Raw genomic sequence first — 21,053 nt, forward strand, 5'->3', positions numbered from 1 at the left:
TTTTCAGAACCACCATAAATCTGAATGGCCGCTATACAACTGTTTGTAAGTTGAGGACTCTCTGTAATTATTTCTGATGTATTTATATTTTCATTCCCCTTGTTCTTCTATCATCCATAGGCTTTTGACTATCCATAGGCTACTAGATAGCCTGTCCATTGAATTAATTTGGCTCTTCTGTTCATCTTTAAAATTATCTCTTTCCAATAAACCTTCAATTTTCTATAATTAAAATGTTAAAATTTTAATCAAATCTAGATCTAACAGTCATCCATCAAGGGCAAGCTTGGATCTTCATTTGCATTTGCAGGGAAGATTTATGGCTATATATTTGCGTGTATGTGTGTGTGTGTGTAATTACAGTTTAAAATCTATCTGTGGGCTTTTGGGAAATGAATGTTGGCCACAATGGACATAACTCATGTAGCAAAGGCAATGCATTTTTCAAAGTCCTCCATTTATCATTTGAGGATAGGAAGCCTAGACTGCTAGGCTTCCTATTAAAATTAACTTAAAATTGTCAACATGCTGATACTTTGCCTAAAAATCCTATGTAACTTTACACAGGAGAATTTAATAGAGATGACTGTGAAGCAAGTGTTAGAAGATATGCGCTCTTCATTTTGTGATGTCCTAAGATCTATATTTTGACTGGTTTGAGAATACAGTACTTTCAGCCACTGATTTATGAAAAGTTCTTGATTTTCAAATCTTAAACAGTCATTTTAAAGATTATGCCTTTAAAGGTTGTGGTGAAGCTTAAAATAAAATAATGAATGGATTATTATTTTAAAAACTATGTCTTAATCAGAATATCTATTTAAATCTAAGGATCAAATCAACCATCAGAATTTCTGTGATGAATCAATTAATGCATTTCAATACTGCAAAACTTTAAAGTCTCTTAAGGATCCAAAAGTAAGGGTCTTGGATGTATCATATAATAAACAGGAAAAAGGAGGGAGAACCATTGCAGTGTCCCCACTGGAGAGGGCATTCTTGCTGCTGTAAGAGAGGTGAAGATTCTAAACCAGGGCGGAAGTTTAGAAGTGATTATGTTCCTGATTGAGTTGTAGTTTTTTGATTCATCACCCCTAGCTAGAGAGGTGAGCCCCAGGATCTGCAGAGGGCACATCAGAAGGAAATCAGCAAGATAGGCCTATTATCTTAATTAAAGCCTCACAAATCCCACAAGGCAGGCTGGTCATTTGAGAAGAGGGACCGAAAGAACCGATCATCATCAGCTCCTTCAGAAGTGAGTGCTACAAATGTGGGGTCATCTGGGACTGCTTCTGGTCCTTTTGCAACAGGGAAGTCCATGTCCAGAGAAATGAGCCAGATGAACAAAATGGACCCTGCCACTGACACCAAGTGGTGCAAGGAACAAAATGGCCAAATGGAGTTGAACATAATGATTGATATTCCCAGAGACCCCTGGACAAAACAACAAATCCTTCAACCAGTGATGGCGCTAGTTCCAGATCAGCAAGGGTTAGGAAAGAAATTTCAGCCTGGTTTCTGCATCGACAGCCTTCAGCTGACAGGAAATGTCGAAGTGTGGTGGGTAACCCATCCAAACCATCCAGCCAATAACCCAGAGAGCATGAGCCAGGCTATGCCTCCTGACAGAACTTCAGCTCCATGAGAAGAAACATCTGCCTCTTCAACCTAAGTGTGGGGTCAGATTCTTTTGCACCCTGATGGACTCTGTGTACTCAGGTCAGCACCTCCCATTCGGGAACCAGTTACAGCAGTGGTTCTCAACCTTTTTAGTGCTGCGACCCCTTTAATACAATTCCACACGATGTGGCGACCCCTTTAATACAATTCCCCACGATGTGGCGACCCCAATCGTAAAAATTTTTTTGTTTTGAATTTATCGCGCCTGAAGCCGTATTGGCTAGCGATCTGAACTGTTTCCGATTGTCTTGAGGACGGAGGCATTAAAGCGGAGACTCCTCCCCTATTAAGTTTATCGTGCCTGAAGCCAGATTAGGCTAGTGATTGGGAGTGATTGCAGCTGGCTGAGAGGGAGACATCAGAGCAAAGATTTCTCTCTTTTTTAATTCATCGCGCCTGAAGCCGAATTCTGTTAGCGATTTGAAGAGCCTGCAGCTGGCTTGTGGAGTCAACCATTGGAACGCGATTCTTCGACTCGCAAGTATACTTCCCATATTTCCAATGGTCTTAGACGACCCCTGGCAAATTGTCATTCGACCCCCAACGGGGTTGCAACCCACAGGTTGAGAACCGCTGAGTTACAGAAAGCCTGAGAATCTTTTCTGGGAAGCAGCCTGTAACACTTTGGGAAGAAGAATACGAAACCTGGATGGAACAAGCCATGCAGGCAGTGGAAGAATGAGAAGTTCCAGAAGCTCAAGAATAGAAAAATAAATGTTATTTAATGATTTTAATTATTGGCTTTTAGGTTAGATTATATTTTTGCTTAGCTATCTGAAATGCTATGCTTGAAGTTGAAAATCTTTCAACTTGAAATTGAAAGGTGACATATAAATTTTACAGTGCAGGATTCAATTATAAAAAAGTGTATTGCCACAACAAATACAATAATTCAATAAGAAATAGCTACTCGACAGTTAATTGACAGGTGAGCATCATGCTGAAAATGAAAATAATAAACCCACAAAATAAATTAATAAACATAAATAATTTTTAGACACTTTTTGGAGTGATTTCAAATAATATTTTCCTCTGATATACTGAAGTGGAAATTAGTGCTCTACCTGAAAGTATGTAAACTGTGAATGGTAGAGGACTGGATAAATGTGAAGAGTAGTTCCAATAACCAGCAGCAGTTCAAATTTATGAAGAGATGAACTGATGTATCCAGTAAATCCCAGGCACCAGATCTTTAGGAGAGCTTCCAGATCAAAGAGGACCGTAAAGGCCACCTGTGGGAACAGAAAAGGACAAAAAGAGCCTAAGCAGAATTTCTTAGAATTACTATATGTCAGTAATCATGTAGCATGAGAAATTTTGTGCTCATGGGCATACTAACTTTCCCTAGAAAAAGACCTCGGATTCAGATCAAATCTCTGAAACAAGGAAAAAGAAATATCTGCAAAGACTGTGCTCTGCATTGCAGCATGCCAAGGGTGAAATACTACCGGTTTGCACTGGTTCAGGAGAACTGGTAGTAATAAAAGCTACCAGTTCAGGCAAACCAGTAGTAAAAAAATGCTACCGGTTCATCTGAACCAGTATTTCTGACAATCAGGTGCCGCACAATTTATATTTGCTAGAAAGCAGGAAATCTTGCGTGGCACAGCTGTTCCCCGCCTCACTGTTCTGCTTACCTTCTTAAGCCTCCTTTTTCCACACAAAGTATGCATTTGGTGCACACTGTGCATGCAACAAACTGGTGGCAAACCTTGGAGGATTTCACCAGGGCAGCAAGTAGTAAACTGGCTAGGATGTATCTGCTTATCAAAAGTTGAGTAGTTGCAAGAGAGTATTTCCCTTATTCCTGAAAACATTCATGCCTAGCTGTCAGTTGCCCAGAATTGCAGAGCAGAAGAAAATTTCCTGCTACATAGTTAGCAATATCTGTCTTAAAACAAGCCATATTGTAAGGGAAATTTCTTTGTCCTGCATATTTTCCCTTTTTTGAAAGTTGCGTGATAGATTTTTGTCAAAAGTAAGATAAACATATATAGCTAGTGAAAAACATTTTCTTGAATGAAATATGAACACCTAAACAACAAAAACCAATGTTAACCCCCTACACTCTTAAATACATACAATGTGGTATATCCATATATGTGGCATTTGATGTTAATGGATATGCTTTGAACATTAGTATTGAAGAAGATTTATGAGAATACTGTGGACAGCTAAGAAAACAAATTGATAGATTATCCAACAAATCAACCCAAAGTTATCAGTCAAGAAATGATCAGGCTTAAATTATCCTATTTTAGATCCATTATGCAAAAACCAGGAGAAAGCGCTAATGCTGGAAAAAGTAGAAAGAGAAGAAACAGATAACCAGCAGCAAAGTGGATAGACTCCGTTACAGTGGTGATGAATAGAAAACATTATGGAGAACATCTATGTGGCCATTAGAAGTCAAAAATAACTTGATGGCAAATAATCAAATCAATATCAGTTAAAAAGCTTTATGGTTGCATATAAAGTTAAAAGGTGTAACTTGAAACAACCATCCCAGCCCCATCATCATTTAAATCATATTAAATCAGTCTTATCTTGGACAAGGCATCTGCAATAATGTTGATTTGTTTCACAAAACATAGAGTTGGAAGAGACCTCAGAGGTCTTCTAGTCCAGCCCCTTGCTTGAACAGGGGATCCTGTATCATTTCAGCCAAATGGGTGTCCAGTCTCTTTTTAGAGGTCTCCAGTGATGGAGCACCCACAACTTCTGAAGGCAAGTTATTCCATTGGTTAATTGCGCTCATTGTTAGGAAATATCTTTGGTTCAATAAAAATCAATAATGAAAGGAAAACTCACCTCTGCAAGGTAGAACTCATCATATTGGCTTTTGAAAGTTTCTCCCTTATAATAATTGCTAGCAGCAACAATGACATCCACGGCTACCATGCTCAGGATAAACATATGGAAAATTGAGGACCTCATCATTCTCTGCAGAGAGTTAAAATATAGGTGTGCTGAGAAATGTTTATCTTGGGGGGGAAAAAACATGATTTTATTCTCTGAATTTTTTTAAAAATGCCATTTATTCATAAGTTATAAATAGAATGTCTTTAATATTTACAAATGTATAAAAACAATTAAATATACAGATACATAGTATCTTCAATCATTGCTTTCCATACACAGGAACCTGGGTGTTAAGTCTGATTCTCTTCATTGTAGTTTTCAGCTACTTTTGCTTACCACTAAATATATTGTATCTGTCTAATGCATTTCAGGTTTTTCTGCTTCTGCTCTGTTGGCTGGTAAGAATTATGAATTAGTGAACCAGAAACGGATTATATGACATAATAAAGTAAAAGGTCTTCTTCAAGACAAGCTCAGCTCTTAACGAATTCATCAATACTGCTTTCTTCAATGAAGTTGCTTTCATCAATGCTGCTTTCTTGGGAACAATACCAAAACGATTTTCTACTGACTTCACCTGAGATTTTACATATATACTGAGATTTTACACACACACATCTCTCTCTCTCTCTCTCTCTCTCTCTCTCTCGATACAGTTAGATATAGATACATACCAGTGATGGGTTGCCCCCGGTTCGGTCCTGTTCTTGCGAACTGGTAGTAAAACCGGGGGGGGGGGGAGGCTCTACCCACCCACCCAGATGTCATCATAGACGATCTGCGCATGCATGATCCATTGCAAACTGGTAGTAAAGGTAAATAAAACACACACACACACACACCCCTACCTCCCACTGTAGCTTACAGTCTTCCACCCAAATACTAATACTAATATGGAAAACAAACAAGCCACTCAGAATTGTTTGCTAAGATGGGGGCTATAGAAATCAAAATCAAATAAACAAATGAAAAACCAAAACTGTTTTTGTTTATGCAGTTTTTGACAAAAGATAAAAAAAATCTATAAACCTTAAGATTTGAAAATACTGATAAGTACAAATATTAATCCTACAGCTATTAATTGACCTAAATCAATGCACTGCAGGATGAAAGTCTCTTCACTGAAGATTAAAGACTGTAATTGGATATTCTCTGTTATCCAGGTCTTGGTTGTCCCAAAAGTGCTTTTTCAAGAGGCAACTGGACTTTCTGGTTTTTCTTTGAAGATGTTTCACTTCTCACCCAAGAAGCTTCTTCAGCTTCTTAATTCTTCAGTTAAGAACAAGGCTGGAGGTGCTAACAGCAAACTAGAGGACCATCATCATGTAAATACTGTGATTATATATTTATGGCTCAATATCTGTAACAATATATCTACATTTCTACATATCTACACGTATCTACATAAATGATGCCATTGTGCATATCTTGTCACTTGCCTGCTCTGGTTCTTTAATAGTTTAGGACATTAAAAAAAGATGTCATTAGCTTCAACTTTTCAGACATTCTACATTTAATGAATTCCTGCCTGTCTCTTTCTGCTTTACACCACTTGCCAAATCAGTATTCCTCTGCTTTGTTGGAGTGGGGTAGTAACTCCAGATTTCAGAGTAAACAAACAAACAAACAAACAAAAACAAAAAAACAGAAGTAGACATCAAAGTTTAATTTTCTTTGTGGTCAGATTGGATTAATGAGCTGGCTTCCCTCCCCCTCTCTCCCATGATAGAACCTCTGACTGAAATTGTCAAGGCCTTCAAATAAATATAGTGTTAAAGAACACCATAAGGGATAAGATGAAAGCAATATTAAAACGTAAATGCCAGGGAACTGTATGAAAAAAAAAATTCTTCAACATAACAAAACTGAGCCCAATATCGGCTGCACTAATTTCCAGTATTTATTTTAGCTTTGCTAATCACCTAGAGAAAAAAAAAGTTGCAATCATTGACATACTTACATCAACTAAATCATTAATGCAATCAGTGTGGGCTTACCCACATGCAGTTTCTTTATATTAGGAGAAATCATTTATTGAAAGCAGGGTGGGATTGTTCCCTGCCCAAAGGATATTTGGACAGCTGATTAAATATGCTGTATCCCTAAAAGTAAACTTCAAATTATAAAAAGCTATGTTTAATCTTTGGAATGCATTTGGAAATAAATAAAGGCATATGCAGTGGGATCAGACTAAAAATGCATTAAAATTCAAATTTTAATTTAAGCAAAAAGGGCAGGTAAAGCAACACATGAATGTGTGGTAACCATGATTTCAATTTTAAGCACTGCTAGAAAGAATGAGAGTGTTGAATCTAAACCATGTCCCTGAATAATTTCTCTATGAAATAAATGAGAAACAGTGCTTGGATTAGCAGGGGAAATATATCTACTGTCTTCCAGGTAGATGAGGTAGATGAGGTAGATGATGATAATGAATAACTGCTTTTAAATACATTTGATGACCGAGTTAAAAAAGTGGATTTTTTTTCTTTAAATCTTTATGTGATTATATTTTTTATGTAGATATGTCAATGGCACTATTATCAATATGTTTGTACCAATACAAGGGAAGCTGCCTTGCACAAATTCTGTTGAGAAGCAGGACAGCAGGGGCTGCATCAGAGTCTATTAATTAGAAACTCACTAATTAAATAGCAGGTTCCATTTTGTTAAAAAGGGTAAAATGCTACAAAAAGTACTACAATTAATAATAGAAATGTTGGATACAGCACAGTGAACGAATTCACTGGTTCCTAAATAATCATTTTTTGGTGACTATTCTGTACATGTTTCAAAAAACAATGGACATAGAATGAGTGTAAATGCTAGTGTTGCACACACAACCAATATGACTGCAAAAAAAAAAAGGCAACTTCTGGAACAATCTAATTCAGTTTTGTTTATAAGTGTGGTGACGTTCATGGCTTCATGAAAGCATCATAAATTAGATTCACAATAGACTTATTGGCCTTCATGAACCCAGTGTCTATGCATTTATTTCAAAGCAATCAAATCACAAAGAAGCATGGATTATATCTGGATAAAGCTGAAAAAAGTATTAATGAGAATCTAACTTTTTTTTTTAATATAGGTAGTCCTCGACTTATAACAGTTTGTTGAGTGATCATTTGAAGTTACAACAGCATTGAAAAAAATTACTTATGACCATTTTTCACACTTATAATCGCAGCAGCATCTCCATAGTTACATGATCAAAATTCAGATGCTTGGCAACTGGCTCATATTTATGACAGTTGCAGTGTTCTGGGGTCACGTGATCACCTTTTGTGACCTTCTGACAAGCAAAGTCAATGGGGAAGCCAGATTTACTTAACAACTGTGTTATTAACTTTTGTAACGATACCCTTAACTGTAGTGATGGGCTGTGTGCACATATTTGAAAGTAAATCAGGAAGACTGTAATTGTGGAGTCTGTCTGACAAAACAAAGACTGCTTATTCACAAGAAATATGCATGTGTAAAGTTTGTAACAATTCTGGGTAGTTAGAAAGCTGATAAAAGTAACAAAGAATTAGGCAACTTGTAGACCTCAACTAAAAGTTAGGAATAGAGATGGCCTACAGCAAATAGAATGTGTATTAGATAACTCCTGGGGCATTCATTAGCCAAGGCTTAGGGATTGGGACAGCTAGAGACCAATAGAACAAATTGTAGAATTATTACCAAAATGTTTATTAGATGATATTTCTTATTATCCCGCCTTATCCCGCCTTCTTTAGTGAAAATGTATAAAGCTTTCTTAATCCTTTGTTCTTGGCATTTTGGCCAGGAGCCCTTTTCCTTGGAGTACTCCAATAAAAAGCAATTAAAAAACCTGCACTTAGCAAAACTATATTCAAGATGCCTTTTCTTGAGATGTGCTTGAGAAGAAAGACCATATTGGTTGGAAACATATGGAAGAGGCCTTCATCCTGCAGTGGATAGACAATGACTAGAATGATGATGATAGAATAATATTTGCAGATCCCTCGCATCCTGGACATAAACTGTTTCAACTCCTACCCTCAAAACGACGCTATAGAGCACTGCACACCAGAACAACTAGACACAAGAACAGCTTTTTCCCAAAGGCCATCACTCTGCTAAACAAATAATTCCCTCAACACTGTCAGACTATTTACTGAATCTGCACTACTATTAATCGTTTCATAGTTCCCATCACCAATCTCTTTCCACTTATGACTGTATGACTATAACTTGTTGCTGGCAATCCTTATGATTTATATTGATATATTGATCATCAATTGTGTTGTAAATGTTGTACCTTGATGAACGTATCTTTTCTTTTATGTACACTGAGAGCATATGCCCCAAGACAAATTCCTTGTGTGTCCAATCACACTTGGCCAATAAAATTCTATTCTATTCTATTCTATATAGTTTCAATTCTGAAGTAATCCCTAGAATTCGCTGTCTCTTCATCTCCTTCAAAAATTTCTTTGTCAGCAATAACATGTTGTAGAAGAAAATGCCCAAAGGCTGTTGATGTGAATTTTCCTTTCTTATGGATTATGCCTCTGGGATTTTAGGAGAGCAAAAGTCCACATCTGCATTTTAGGGAGATTAAAAAAAAAAAGAATGCCAAAGGCAGTGTTGGTTTGTGGGAGAAAGAAGTGTGTGATGGAAAGCTACAGTAGCAAGTCGAATGTGGACGAAGTGGAGTGAACAAAGAGATATGGAAGCCACTACAGTTGAGAAGGGAGTGGCAGAGTCTTCAAGCCTTCAAAGACTTAGCCAGAAGTCCACAAGTAATAATCTTCTCCCTCCTATGAACTGAACTTGTGGCCTACGGGCTGCATGCGTCACTCGCTGGCCACACCTTGTTTAGCAAAGGGGAAAAACGTCATGATACATCATGTGACGACACGAGTTTGACATCCCTGGAATAGAATAACAGAGTTGGAAGGGGCCTTGGAGATCTTCTAGTCCAGAGGTCTCCAACCGTGGCAACTTTTAGACTTTTAGACTTGGACTTCAACCGCCAGAGTTCCTCAGCCAGCAAAGCTCCCAGAGTTCCTCAGCCAGCAAAGCAAAGCTGAGGAATCTTAAAGTTGCCAAGGTTGGAGAACCCTGTTCTAGTCCAACCCCCTGCTTAGGCAGGAAACTCTACACCACTTCAGACAAATGGTTATCTAATCTCTTCTTAAAAACTTCCAGAGGCAAGTTGTTTCACTGGTTAATTGTTCAAACTGTCAGGAAATTTCTCCTTAGTTCTAGGTTGCTTCTCTCCTTGATTAGTTTCCACCCATTGCTTCTTGTTCTACCCTCAGATGCTTTGGGGAATAGCTTGACTCCCTCTTCTTTGGGGGAGCCCCTGAGATATTGGAACACTGCTATCATGTCACCCCTAGTTTATGTTGTTAAGTGAGACATTTTTTAAGTGAGTTTTGTCACATTTTACGACCTTTCTAGAAACCATTGTTAAGTGAATCATTGCAGTTGTTAAGTTACAAAGAAGGTTGTTAAGTGAATCTGGCTTCCCCATTGATGTTGCTTGTCAGAAGGTTGCAAAAGGGGATCACATGACCCCAGGACATGGCAACTGTCATAAATTTTGATCACGTGACTACAGGATTGCTGCAATGGTCATAAGTATGAAAAATGGTCATAAGTCATTTTTCCCAGTGCTGTTGTAACTTTGAACAGTCACTAAGCGAACTGTTGTAAGCTGAGGACTATCTATAATTTAAGACAATGGAGTCAATACATCTTTTCCATATTGGGCTTCAGACAAAACGTTGCTCTGGAAAGTGACATAGCAGCAGCAGCCCAATCTCCACTCCTTTGAAGGTTTAGACTGCCATGTGGATGACTAATTCTCATTGTGTGACTGAGACTCTGACATGTCAGAAACAGTGTTGACACTTTATAAATCTGCTTATGCATTTCTACTCTTTGTACTTTGTAATTATTTTCCTTCTTGTTTCCTCACAGTAATTGCCTAAGTCTGTATCTTTCCTCTATGATCCCAACTGGATAATGGAAGAAATTATTGTTCAGTCCTATGTTACACAAGAATAGGTAAGTACTTTGATGGTTTGAAAATCAATAGTTCATATTTGCATTAAACAACGTGAATCATTGACCTGGCAAGTCAGTTTCCCAAATATTGCCATTTTATCATTTTAAAAAAATGCTTAATTGCTCTTACGTTTTGTAAAAATCAGGACAAACTCTGCATATAAAACAGGGAATAGTTTGAGATAATCAAATGCAACAACAGTAGCAAGAAAATGATTAATTTGTATTAGAATATTCTGTGAAGTGAGAATCACAGTCTATCTCAAGCAGACAGCTGCTGTGCAAATAAATAAACAGAAGATGATAGATATTCTGATCTCCACATCACTGATAGAATCTAAAATAAACAGAAGATGGATCCCTTCCTAATTGTAACTACGTTCTTTTGAAATATAGAATAAGAGGAGATTTCCTCTCTAGATGGCTGCTGCAAGGTAAGGGTTCCCCCCCCCCTCTTACTAATGATCTGCTGATTTTACTGCTAAAGCTGCTTCTTTGGCAATGTTGCTCTCTGGTTTCTAATGGAAGCACTTAGGAGTGATCCAAGACAACTTTCGGACGATTTTAGACCCAGGGGGGATCTTGAGGATTTCAAAACCCTCTGGAAGCAATTGAAAAGTCACTGGGCATATCCACCTTCCTATCAAGCAGTTTCGTTTTCTAAGCACATCTGAGAACTAAGTTCACTTTTTGAATGTATTACTTTGATTTTTTGCTTTAAAAATTGACTTGCAGTTGAAAGGGAAATGGAAGAGAAATATTCCAGAATAAATCCTGTCCTGATCCCAGTATAAAATAAATACATTCCTTTATTACTTTGAATCGCTTTCACACTAAGATATGTTATACTTAATACTATTTAGGTTGAGTTGAATGAGCTAATGCTATGATACAATTGCCATGGCATGAGGTCTAAATCTATGTCATTGTAGCATTATAAAATATAATTCCACAGAGTAATGCTAGAAAAAGATACAATTATTTGGATACAGTTGACCTATCCACAAAATCCATAATTTGTGAATTACTGTAGTATTGAATTTCAATTCTGCAGTCTGCCATCAGCATTCATATAAGTAAAGGTAAAAGTTCCCCTTGCACATATGTGCTAATCGTTCCCAACTCTAGGGGGCGGTGCTCATCTCCGTTTCAAAGCCAAAGAGCCAGCGCTGTCCGAAGGTGTCTCTGTGGTCACGTGGCCGGCATGACTAAATGCCAAAGGCGCACGGAACACTGTTACCTTCCCACCAAAGGTGGTCCCTATTTTTCTACTTGCATTTTTTACGTGGTTTCAAACTGCTAGGTTGGCAGAAGCTGGGACAAGTAACGGGAGCTCACCCTGTTACGTGGCACTAGGGATTCGAACCACTGAACTGCTGACCTTTCGATTGACAAGCTCAGCGTCTTAGCCACTGAGCTATTGCAGTATTGAATTTCAATTCTGCAGTCTGCCATCAGCATTCTGATTGGAAAGTGACTAACTATTCATATAGTAAGCTACTATTTTCTCTTCTGAGAAGGCAACTATCTGTGACTCTTCCTTCACCAATTCATTGTCCTCTTGACAGTAATTATTACATTAACCATTAAAACACATTAGTCAATTACCACGAACCTGCTGTGATAGGAAGAATGGACGGGTTTATTTTAGCATAATCTACCAATTATTTCCTGCTTATGTTCATCAAGAGGAGCAGCTGAATGACCAGGAAGCCAGTATAGCAGAAGGAAGCAGGAGATTTTGCCTTCAGGATATTAACTGGTTGGTTTAAGTAACAAAAGCAACTTCCCATCAAATTATCAAGGAAGCCAGGGAAGAATCCTTCTCATCTCCCTTGGCTTTCTGACTGCTGTAGTTAGGAAGATAAGAACAGGAACAATTTCTACTAGCCAACTACAAAGACCACTTGAACTTTTAAGATATCTAAAACCTTAGTAGGGCATTGCTGTCAAACAGATTTGGAAGAAAATTGGAAGTTTTAGAAATTCCAATTTTGTTAATCAAAAGTTCAAAACTGATACAAAGAACATTAACTGTGAATTGTAAAACAAAGATTTAAAAGCTAAATGTATTCTCCATTTAATATTAAATGCCTGTGTATTGTTCTCTTTAGGAAATGGTGTTTCCAGCAGATTTTTAAGATTATTTTTATATTTTAAAAAAAGATGAAGGAGGCTCATGAATCCTCACAGAATTCAAAGAAAGCAGGAGATGTTGTGGTATGGAGGCCAGAAATGGCAGATCAGAAGACAATGATTTCATCATTATATTTACCGTATTTTTCAGAGGATAAGATGCACCTTTTTCCCCCAAAAAAGAGGGTGAAAATCTGGGTGCGTCTTATACTCCGAATGTAGCCCTGCCCAGCTTCTCAAATGGAAGTTTCAGAGGCTGAAAAAAGCATCAGAAAAGAAGCCCCCAAACAGCTTCAGAGGCTTTTTTTCCTGAAGCTGTTTCAGAGGCTTTCAGGGGCATAAAAAAAAGATTTTTCTGAAACAGTTTCAGAAGTTTCAGAGGCAGAAAAAAACAAAACAAGAAAAAGAAGCAAGGCACAGAGCTCACAACCAAGGAAAGTGTTGCTAAAATTCACCTCTGGAACAGCTGATTGGGGGTATTCCGGGAGGCCCATCTACCTGCCAATCTGCTTTTTTCTTATTTTCCTTCCCAAAAGTTAAGGTGTATTTTATACTCCGGTGCGTCTTATACTCCAAAAACTATGGTACCTCTCCACTATAGTAATTCTCATTTCTGTTCTGCAGTTCCTTTGGGTCTGAATATAACAGGGTTGGAAGGGACACTGGAGGTCTTCTAGTCCAATCCCTTGCATAAGCAGAAGACTATATCATTCTGGACAAATGGCTGTCCAATCTCTTCTTTAAAAACTCCAGTAGTGAAGTACCCACAACTTCTGAAGGCAAATCGTTTCACTGGTTTATTGTTCTCACTGTCAGGAAATTTCTCCTTAATTCTAGGTTGAATTTCATTTTGTTAGATAGTGACCAGTATTCAAGTCAAGATCCTTCTGGATTTTCAAACCATCTTCTGAGGTGTTCGCTGTTCCTGCCAGCTTGGTATCATCTGCAAATTTGATGAGCTCCCTTTCTATTCTCTCATCTAAATTGCTTATGAAGATATTGAAGAGTATTAGACCTAAGACAGAACCTTGGGGTAACCCATTGCTTACTTCTCTCCATGTAGATGAAGTTCCATTAAAGACTACACATTGAGTACGATTGTTCACCGGTTACAAACCTACCTGATGGTGCTGTTGTCTATCCCATATTTTTATAACTTTACTTTATCAAATTCCTTACTGAAATCCAAGTATATAATATATACTTTATATATATTATATTTTTATAACTTATTAAGAAGTATGTTGTGGCCTACTTTGTCAAATGCCTCAGTGAAATCCAAGTATATAATATCCAGAGCATTTCACTGGTCCACTAATTTAGTCACTCTGTCAAAGAATGAAGTTCATAATTCATGCTTATACTTATATATATTACCTAATACGTTCTTGATTAATAAATAAAATAAACAAATAAGATTTATTTGACATGATCTTTGACAAATCCATGTTGGCTTCTGGTTATAACTTTGCTTGCTTCTGGGTGTTTGCAGATCTGTTGCTTAATTATCTTTTCCAGGATCTTCCCAAGTATTGATGCAAGGCTCATTGGTCTGTATACATTTTCCCTTTTTTGAAGATGGGAACAACATTAGCTCTTTTGCAGTTTTATGGTAGTTCCCTGGTGCTCCAGAATCTTTGAAAGATACGGTTCGACGGTTCTGAGTTCATGTCTGCCAGTTCCCTTAGAACTCTGGGATGTAATTCACCAGGTCTTGGTGATTTTAACTTGTCTGAACAGATGTTTCTCTTACCAATTTCTTGCCTAATTTAATTTGTACTCCCAGTCTGTCTTTTCCAGTTCTGTTTTTGGTAGGTGAGACTATTTCTTCCTTTTATGAGAAGACAGATGCAAGGAATAAATTAAGCAGCTCTACTTTCTCCCTGATGCCCATCATTTCCTTGCCATCTTCTCCCATTAGTGAATGGACTGTTTTTTTGAGGGTTTTTTTTACATATAGAAAGAAACTTTTTATTATTAAGTCTTAGTTCATTCTGAGTCTTAGCTTTCCTAACTTCATCTCTGCAGATTTGGGCTGTAGACTGGCGTTCTGCCTTAGTTATGTGTCCTCCTTTCCATTTTTTATAGTTATCCTTTTGGTCTTTCAGTTTATCAGAGAGTTCTTATGCAACCAGGCTGATTTCTTTTTGAATTTATTATTTTTCTTTTTTAGTGGTATTCTGGTGGACTGGGCTTTTATAATACTTGCTTGTGAAAGGCAGGTAATTTAAAATGAAAATTATTTTACAATCAATATTATTCATGATTAACACTGGTGGTGATCTCAGAAATGGCATTAAAATTCCACAGTCTGATTTTAGATGACTTCAAGATCCACACTCTGTCTTGTGTAATATGATTTCATGGTTATGATGATAATGAGCCTTTCTCAAATAATATTGGTCCCAATAGTTATGGCAGGCTTTTACCTTGTTTAGTTGAGGATTAGAAGATAATCATTTGTGTATAAATGAGATGGGGCCAGAACTGTTTAATTGTTTATAAACAAATGTTTATCCAATCACCTTATTGTTTGACTCTTCACAATCTGGACAGGAATGGTATGTCGTACAAAAAATATGAACACTCGTTACCTAGCAGTGACTTTGTTTGTTGGCACAATTAATCACAAATGTAATTGAGCAAATCTATAGAATAGATTTAATTCCTTAGTTTCTGAAGAGTTGAAGATGATGAAGCACTTATCGGTAAGTAGAAATAGAAATATGGCCTTTACCTAAGGAACCTAGATTTTTTTAAAAAAAATCTAGATAGATATCACTCAATTTTTAAACTTCTGTTCCTGACAAAAATATTAGGGGGAGCAGCACTTTATTTCCCCTTGTATAAATGTATCTAATAAAATTAAATTCAACGCATTTTAAAAACAATTATATTGACCAAATTATATTTCATGCATTAAAATTCTTCAATGAGAAAGCTTTGTTTTGCATTTTTTCTGCAATTTTTTAAGTTATAAATTTCAATTAGAGGTCTAATTCCTGTGGGATAATTTTGAGGAGCATTGCACGATACAGTAATTTGCAGTAACTAAATTTTAACATTTTAACTTCTTAACATTTTAAATATCTATTCATTTTTAAATTTCACTCAATATACTTTTCTTTTCCTAACCAATATCAGAAGTAGCAAAATTATCTCATATTCAGCACCAAGAAAAACATATGGCACCTTTTAAGACTAACACATTCATTATTAATTATTAAGGTGCCACGTTGTTAGCAAAATGCATCTGAAAAAGAACTGAATCTAAACAAGGTCTAACTTGCTTTGGAAACAAGACGAGCTGAACAGAACCAAAATAAATAGAAATGATTTCAAGGCCAGAGTCTAGGATAGGCTTGGTAAGAAGGAAAGTAGCCTATTGCTCATTTAAACAGAATATTAGGTACACAAGTAACCAAGCATGGATTTCTGCAGTTCTATCTTGTTATTGAACAGCCTGAAACTGGCCAGGGATCCTACTCTGGATGACATTTGAAGTAACTCTGTTGATACAATTCTCAGGCTCCTAAGGAAAAATTATTATTATAGTTTGGGGCACAGTCAGTCAGATGTTCAGACTGGATTTGCATCTATAGCAGCTTTCCCAAGGACCTAGGATACATAGTTGTTGATTTTTGCTAGTGTTAAAGGTATTGTTGCAGAATATAAGCTGTTTCAATTACAGCTGCCTTTTGCAATTGACTGATGGTGATTTTGTCAATGCCAATGGTGGTGTTATTATTTATTTGTATCCCACGTTTATAATTTTTACAAATAACTAAGGCAGTAAGCATATCCTTCTTCTTCCTATTTTCCCCACAATAATAATCCTGCGAGGTGGGTTCGGCTGAGAGAGTATGACTGAACCAAAATCACCCACCCAGCTTTCACGGCTAAGGAGGAACATGGTCTCCTACTTTCTACCTTGGTACTTTAACCACTAGACCAAATTAGTCTTTGTTTACTCCTTGGCAAAAGTCTTCCAACTTTGGTCTTTGACAGCACTGCTGCAACAGTTTTATTTTTTTGCGCAATTATAACTATTCTGGACATAACATAATGATTTTGTACATTTCTCAATCTAACTGCCTTATTCATGCAGCAGATACAGATCTACTGGTGGAGTTATTGCATGCTGGTTGAAATAGCATTCAATTTTGCAGAAGTCACTTTAAGCATAGTAATCAGGAGCTGAATAGTATGCATGGATATATATAGATTACATTTCAATATAATCATAGTAATCTAAATACACTTAATTGTACAAAATTGGAACAAAACAATTACAGTTGGATATATATACTATGGAAAGTTCCCTTTTTTCCTAAGGTAATGCCAAGTAAAATATCCCTGCAATCCTTGACTAAGGATAATTAATCTTCTATGAAAGAGAACTTGGGAAACAACTTTGCCACCTAAACTCAACTTTAGGCTGTTGAGGGACATTTTTCTCTTCCTTTACACATCTCAGTAAACTGGCTCAGCTATGTATTCCAACCATGTCCCATCAAATTCTGTGCTCTGTTACTGCTTAGAGACCTAGGTGCCAATTTGGTGGACCAATTTAGTGGATTCTTAAGAGAGACTATGAATCAGGAAAATTATCTTATATCTTGGGAGGAAAAAAATCTAAATCCTCAGAGTGAAGAAAACGGAGAGAGAGAGAAAGAGAGAGATGCACACACAGAGAAAACTGTCACTTGTAAGTAAGGAAAGGGAAGTGCTAGAGAGTATCTGAATTTTAGCATGAAAGTTTTTGGAAAGTAGGAAGACTGGGAGAAAATATTTTCCCAATAATTCAAGGACTTTTGAGATTGAAACTCAGATTGTCCTCACTCCACCTCCTTTTTAGTTTCAAGTAGCAATTCTGATCAGTAATTTGAGGTTGCTATGGTGTCACTTTAAATAACTCATTCTTTTCTATGGAAAATTCTTAGCATTGTCTTGAAATAAAAACAGGTCCACATATAAAAGGTTATTTTTTCACAAAAATCAAAGCAATTTAGCTGCCTCTTCCAATGTGGGATTCGAAGCAATAAAGTATGTACGGGAGGGATGGGTTTGAAGAAGGATACACAATGATTCTCCAAATCAGACAATTTTACAGAATACAGTTTATACAAATTTAAAGTAATCAAAATCACTTTTGTTCAGCTGCAAATAAATGGAAGGATTACTTATTCTGCTAGGGTGGCAAAGGCTCACTGCAGGGAAATAACTGTTTTTCCAATTGTTAAAAACTTCAGAGGTCATATAATATACATATTTTAAAAGGACAATTACATTAAAGAATTTCAATATATACGCATATAATTCACTCTGTGCAGTACAAAAGACTGAAAATCTAAGGTTTTTTTCCCTCCTATTTTTTGAGTTAGTAGATATTTGGCAGTTTGCTTGGTGATCCAATTATCTTTACATAAAGGTCCTATCTATTCTGAGAATCAATCGTTGCTGCCTTGTCAAATTTAGCTTTTACATTTTAGAGTTGTAAAAACCACATAACTCACAAATATGAAAGGATAGGGAGAATTTATGATCTACTAAATATTTTTTCTTAAAAATCTGGGATTGAAAAAGAATCTTCACGTCTTCTTAATGCAGACAATTATTTCATGTTTTTAAAAGTATATCCATTACTATAAGAATTAAGCAGACATATTCAGAAAAAACAAAAACCAACAGCAACTGTTCGAACAACACAAAAATATTTGACTATGCTATCACCTGCCACGCTCATGAGTTCATTGAAGCCTGGCTCTCCACAATAGAATAGAATAGAATAGAATAGAACTTTTTATTGGCCAAGTGTGATTGGACACACAAGGAATTTGTCTTGATGCATATACTCTCAGTATACATAAAAGAAAAGATACCTTCATCAAGGTACAACACTTACAACACTTAATGATAGTCATAGGGTACAAATTTAACACTTAATGATACAACACTTAATGATAGTCATATGGTACAAATGAGCAATCAGGAAACAAGCAATTCCATCAACAGACACCTTGACCTACAACCAGCCTACAAACCTCTCAGAATCCAAATCAACCACACAGCCAATCAGAGATAGCACTGACCCTCAACCAACCCACGCAAGCCCCCCCCACCAGCATTTCACTTACCAATGATCCTGACCTGATGTAACCTCCCTATCACAAGACCCATCACAAGACTCACTGATGACTCATACCTGACCTATCACAAGACTCATTACAAGATCCTCCCTTGACACACCTACACCTGAAGCCCTTATAAACAGAGGAACACTGACATCCCCTAAACTCCTCTGAAGATGTTACCTAGCCTGGTAATGAAACCAATCCACAAGCTTGGAGAACGAACCTTCACCCTCAAAGCAAAAACAACAAGGAGCGTGAAAGCTTTTATGAAGTGATTTGTGCTTTGCCTCGAGCACTTGATAAGCAAGAGAATATAATTTATCATTTTAATAACTAAATAAAGCTTATTTATTCATAGGGTTATAGCTGCTTAGAGCTGGTGGCCTGAAGTGGGCTCTAAGCCCTGTAAAAGTACACACATACATAATGCAAACTAATTAGAATAAACATTCTTAATTTTAGAATTCTTTTCAATGCTGAGATAATCTTCTGGTTTACCCGGTGGTCATTTGCAGTTTTAAACTATTTTTGAGTCACGCTGGATTTTGGGAGAATTCAGCAGCACCATTAGAATTAAATGTTAATTTCATCTACAAAGCTTGATCTGTAGGTTAACTACGTCCACGATTTCAAAGCTCATCAAGCTGAAAATAGGCATTTCAATCACACCGTAGAGTCCCCTTGACTTTTAATACAATTATAGCAATCAAGGTGCGCTGCTGACAAAATTGGTTGCATTTGTTAGACACAATAGAAGATGGGTTTGGATAAAATAGAAAGTTGAGTGTGTACACAAAGAAAAATTAGAATGCTGTTTTCAAAGAGGGGAAACGAGAGGGAGATATGAGGACACATGCTACCAACAATTAATGTGCCTTTCTGAAAATCTAACAAATATTCATTCTTTAAATATCTCTCAAATTTCTTGTAGCTGATTTGCGCAAACAGATTACTACATAGTTCAGATTTCATTTTAATTCCGAACAAGAACAGTAACCAAAATGCAGTAAGTGAAAATGAAAATCTTTATAAGGATATGTACTACATGCCTGTTATATCCATTTTTCTGGCTTAAGAAAATCATCCCAAATAGCTACAAGACAGTGTTATACCAAAATCAACTAAGGTAGCTGATTAAGGGTGGCTAATGAAAGATGGCTACCACCAAGTAAAAGATGGTTAAGTTGTCATCCTGCCCATCCATCGATTCACACAGACATCTTGGAACAAGCTCTACCAAACTCAATGGGTCTATGTTTAATATATATGTACAGTATGAGACTGTTTTGTTAGTTCTACCCAAGACCAGCAGTGTTGTAAAAGTAATAAAGCACAGATCCATCCATCCTTCAAGTGAAATGGAAAAAATGTGTTTTATGTATGTATGTATGTATGTATGTATGTATGTATGTATGTATGTATGTATGTACGTACGTATGTATGTATATAGGAAGATGACGCTTATGGCTGCAGATGTCTGCAGTTTCATTTTTGCCCAACACTTGCAAAGTAGATTGTTGCTTTGGATAGAGCCAGTCATACCATTAAGGAGACAGAGGAAACTGCCTCCAGCAACGGTAGGAATTGCTTTTGGCTGTTCCTCAAATGCCCTCACAGAATCAGTCTATTCATGTGCTGGAGTTCAGTCTTTCCTAGCTCAGGTGAGCACATTGTGTTCAGGTTTAAAAATAATTTTTTGAATGAGCGTTGTAACTTTTATTCCTCTTGTCTCATAACTGTGACAGTATACAATAAAAATGTAAGAACTATTTCTCCAATAATGGCTTTGCTTTGCTTGGCTTTGCTTGGCTTGGCTTGTGTCTTTTTAAGAAAATGAGTTTGTCTACACTTTAAAGGGTTGGGTTATAAAGTGGGCAATATCTTTATAACTCTCCCACAAATGAACTCAAAGTCATTTAGGGTTGCTCCAGGACTGTTCCTAATCTGAGAAAACTATAGATATATCAGTACTGTAATGGATAACATAAGGGTGGTTCCCCTTTAGCATGGCAATGTCACTGAGCCTCTTACATTTCTGGAGCTTCTGTAAGGTAAAAGTAAAGGTTCCCTTTGCACATATGTGCTAGTCGTTCCTGTCTCTAGGGGGTGGTGCTCATCTCTGTTTCAAAGCCAAAGAGCCAGTGCTGTCCAAAGCTCTCCGTGGTCATGTGGCCGGCATGACTAAATGCCAAAGGCATA

The 21,053-nt window shown here is 36.9% G+C and overlaps 1 protein-coding gene across 1 annotated transcript in view; it reads right to left on the minus strand.

The window, feature by feature from the left end:
* Window positions 1–21,053, minus strand: part of NALCN (sodium leak channel, non-selective) — a 463,243-nt gene that overhangs the window by 81,667 nt on the left and 360,523 nt on the right. Inside the window, exons 12-13 of the mRNA XM_058184759.1 lie at window positions 4,492–4,623; window positions 2,745–2,912 (exon numbers count right to left, since the gene is read on the minus strand). Coding sequence (XP_058040742.1) covers window positions 2,745–2,912; window positions 4,492–4,623 — 300 coding nt within the window. The remainder of the gene's footprint in view (window positions 1–2,744; window positions 2,913–4,491; window positions 4,624–21,053) is intronic.

Source organism: Ahaetulla prasina, chromosome 5 (genome assembly GCF_028640845.1).
Source record: "Ahaetulla prasina isolate Xishuangbanna chromosome 5, ASM2864084v1, whole genome shotgun sequence".
Lineage (NCBI taxonomy): Eukaryota > Metazoa > Chordata > Lepidosauria > Squamata > Colubridae > Ahaetulla > Ahaetulla prasina.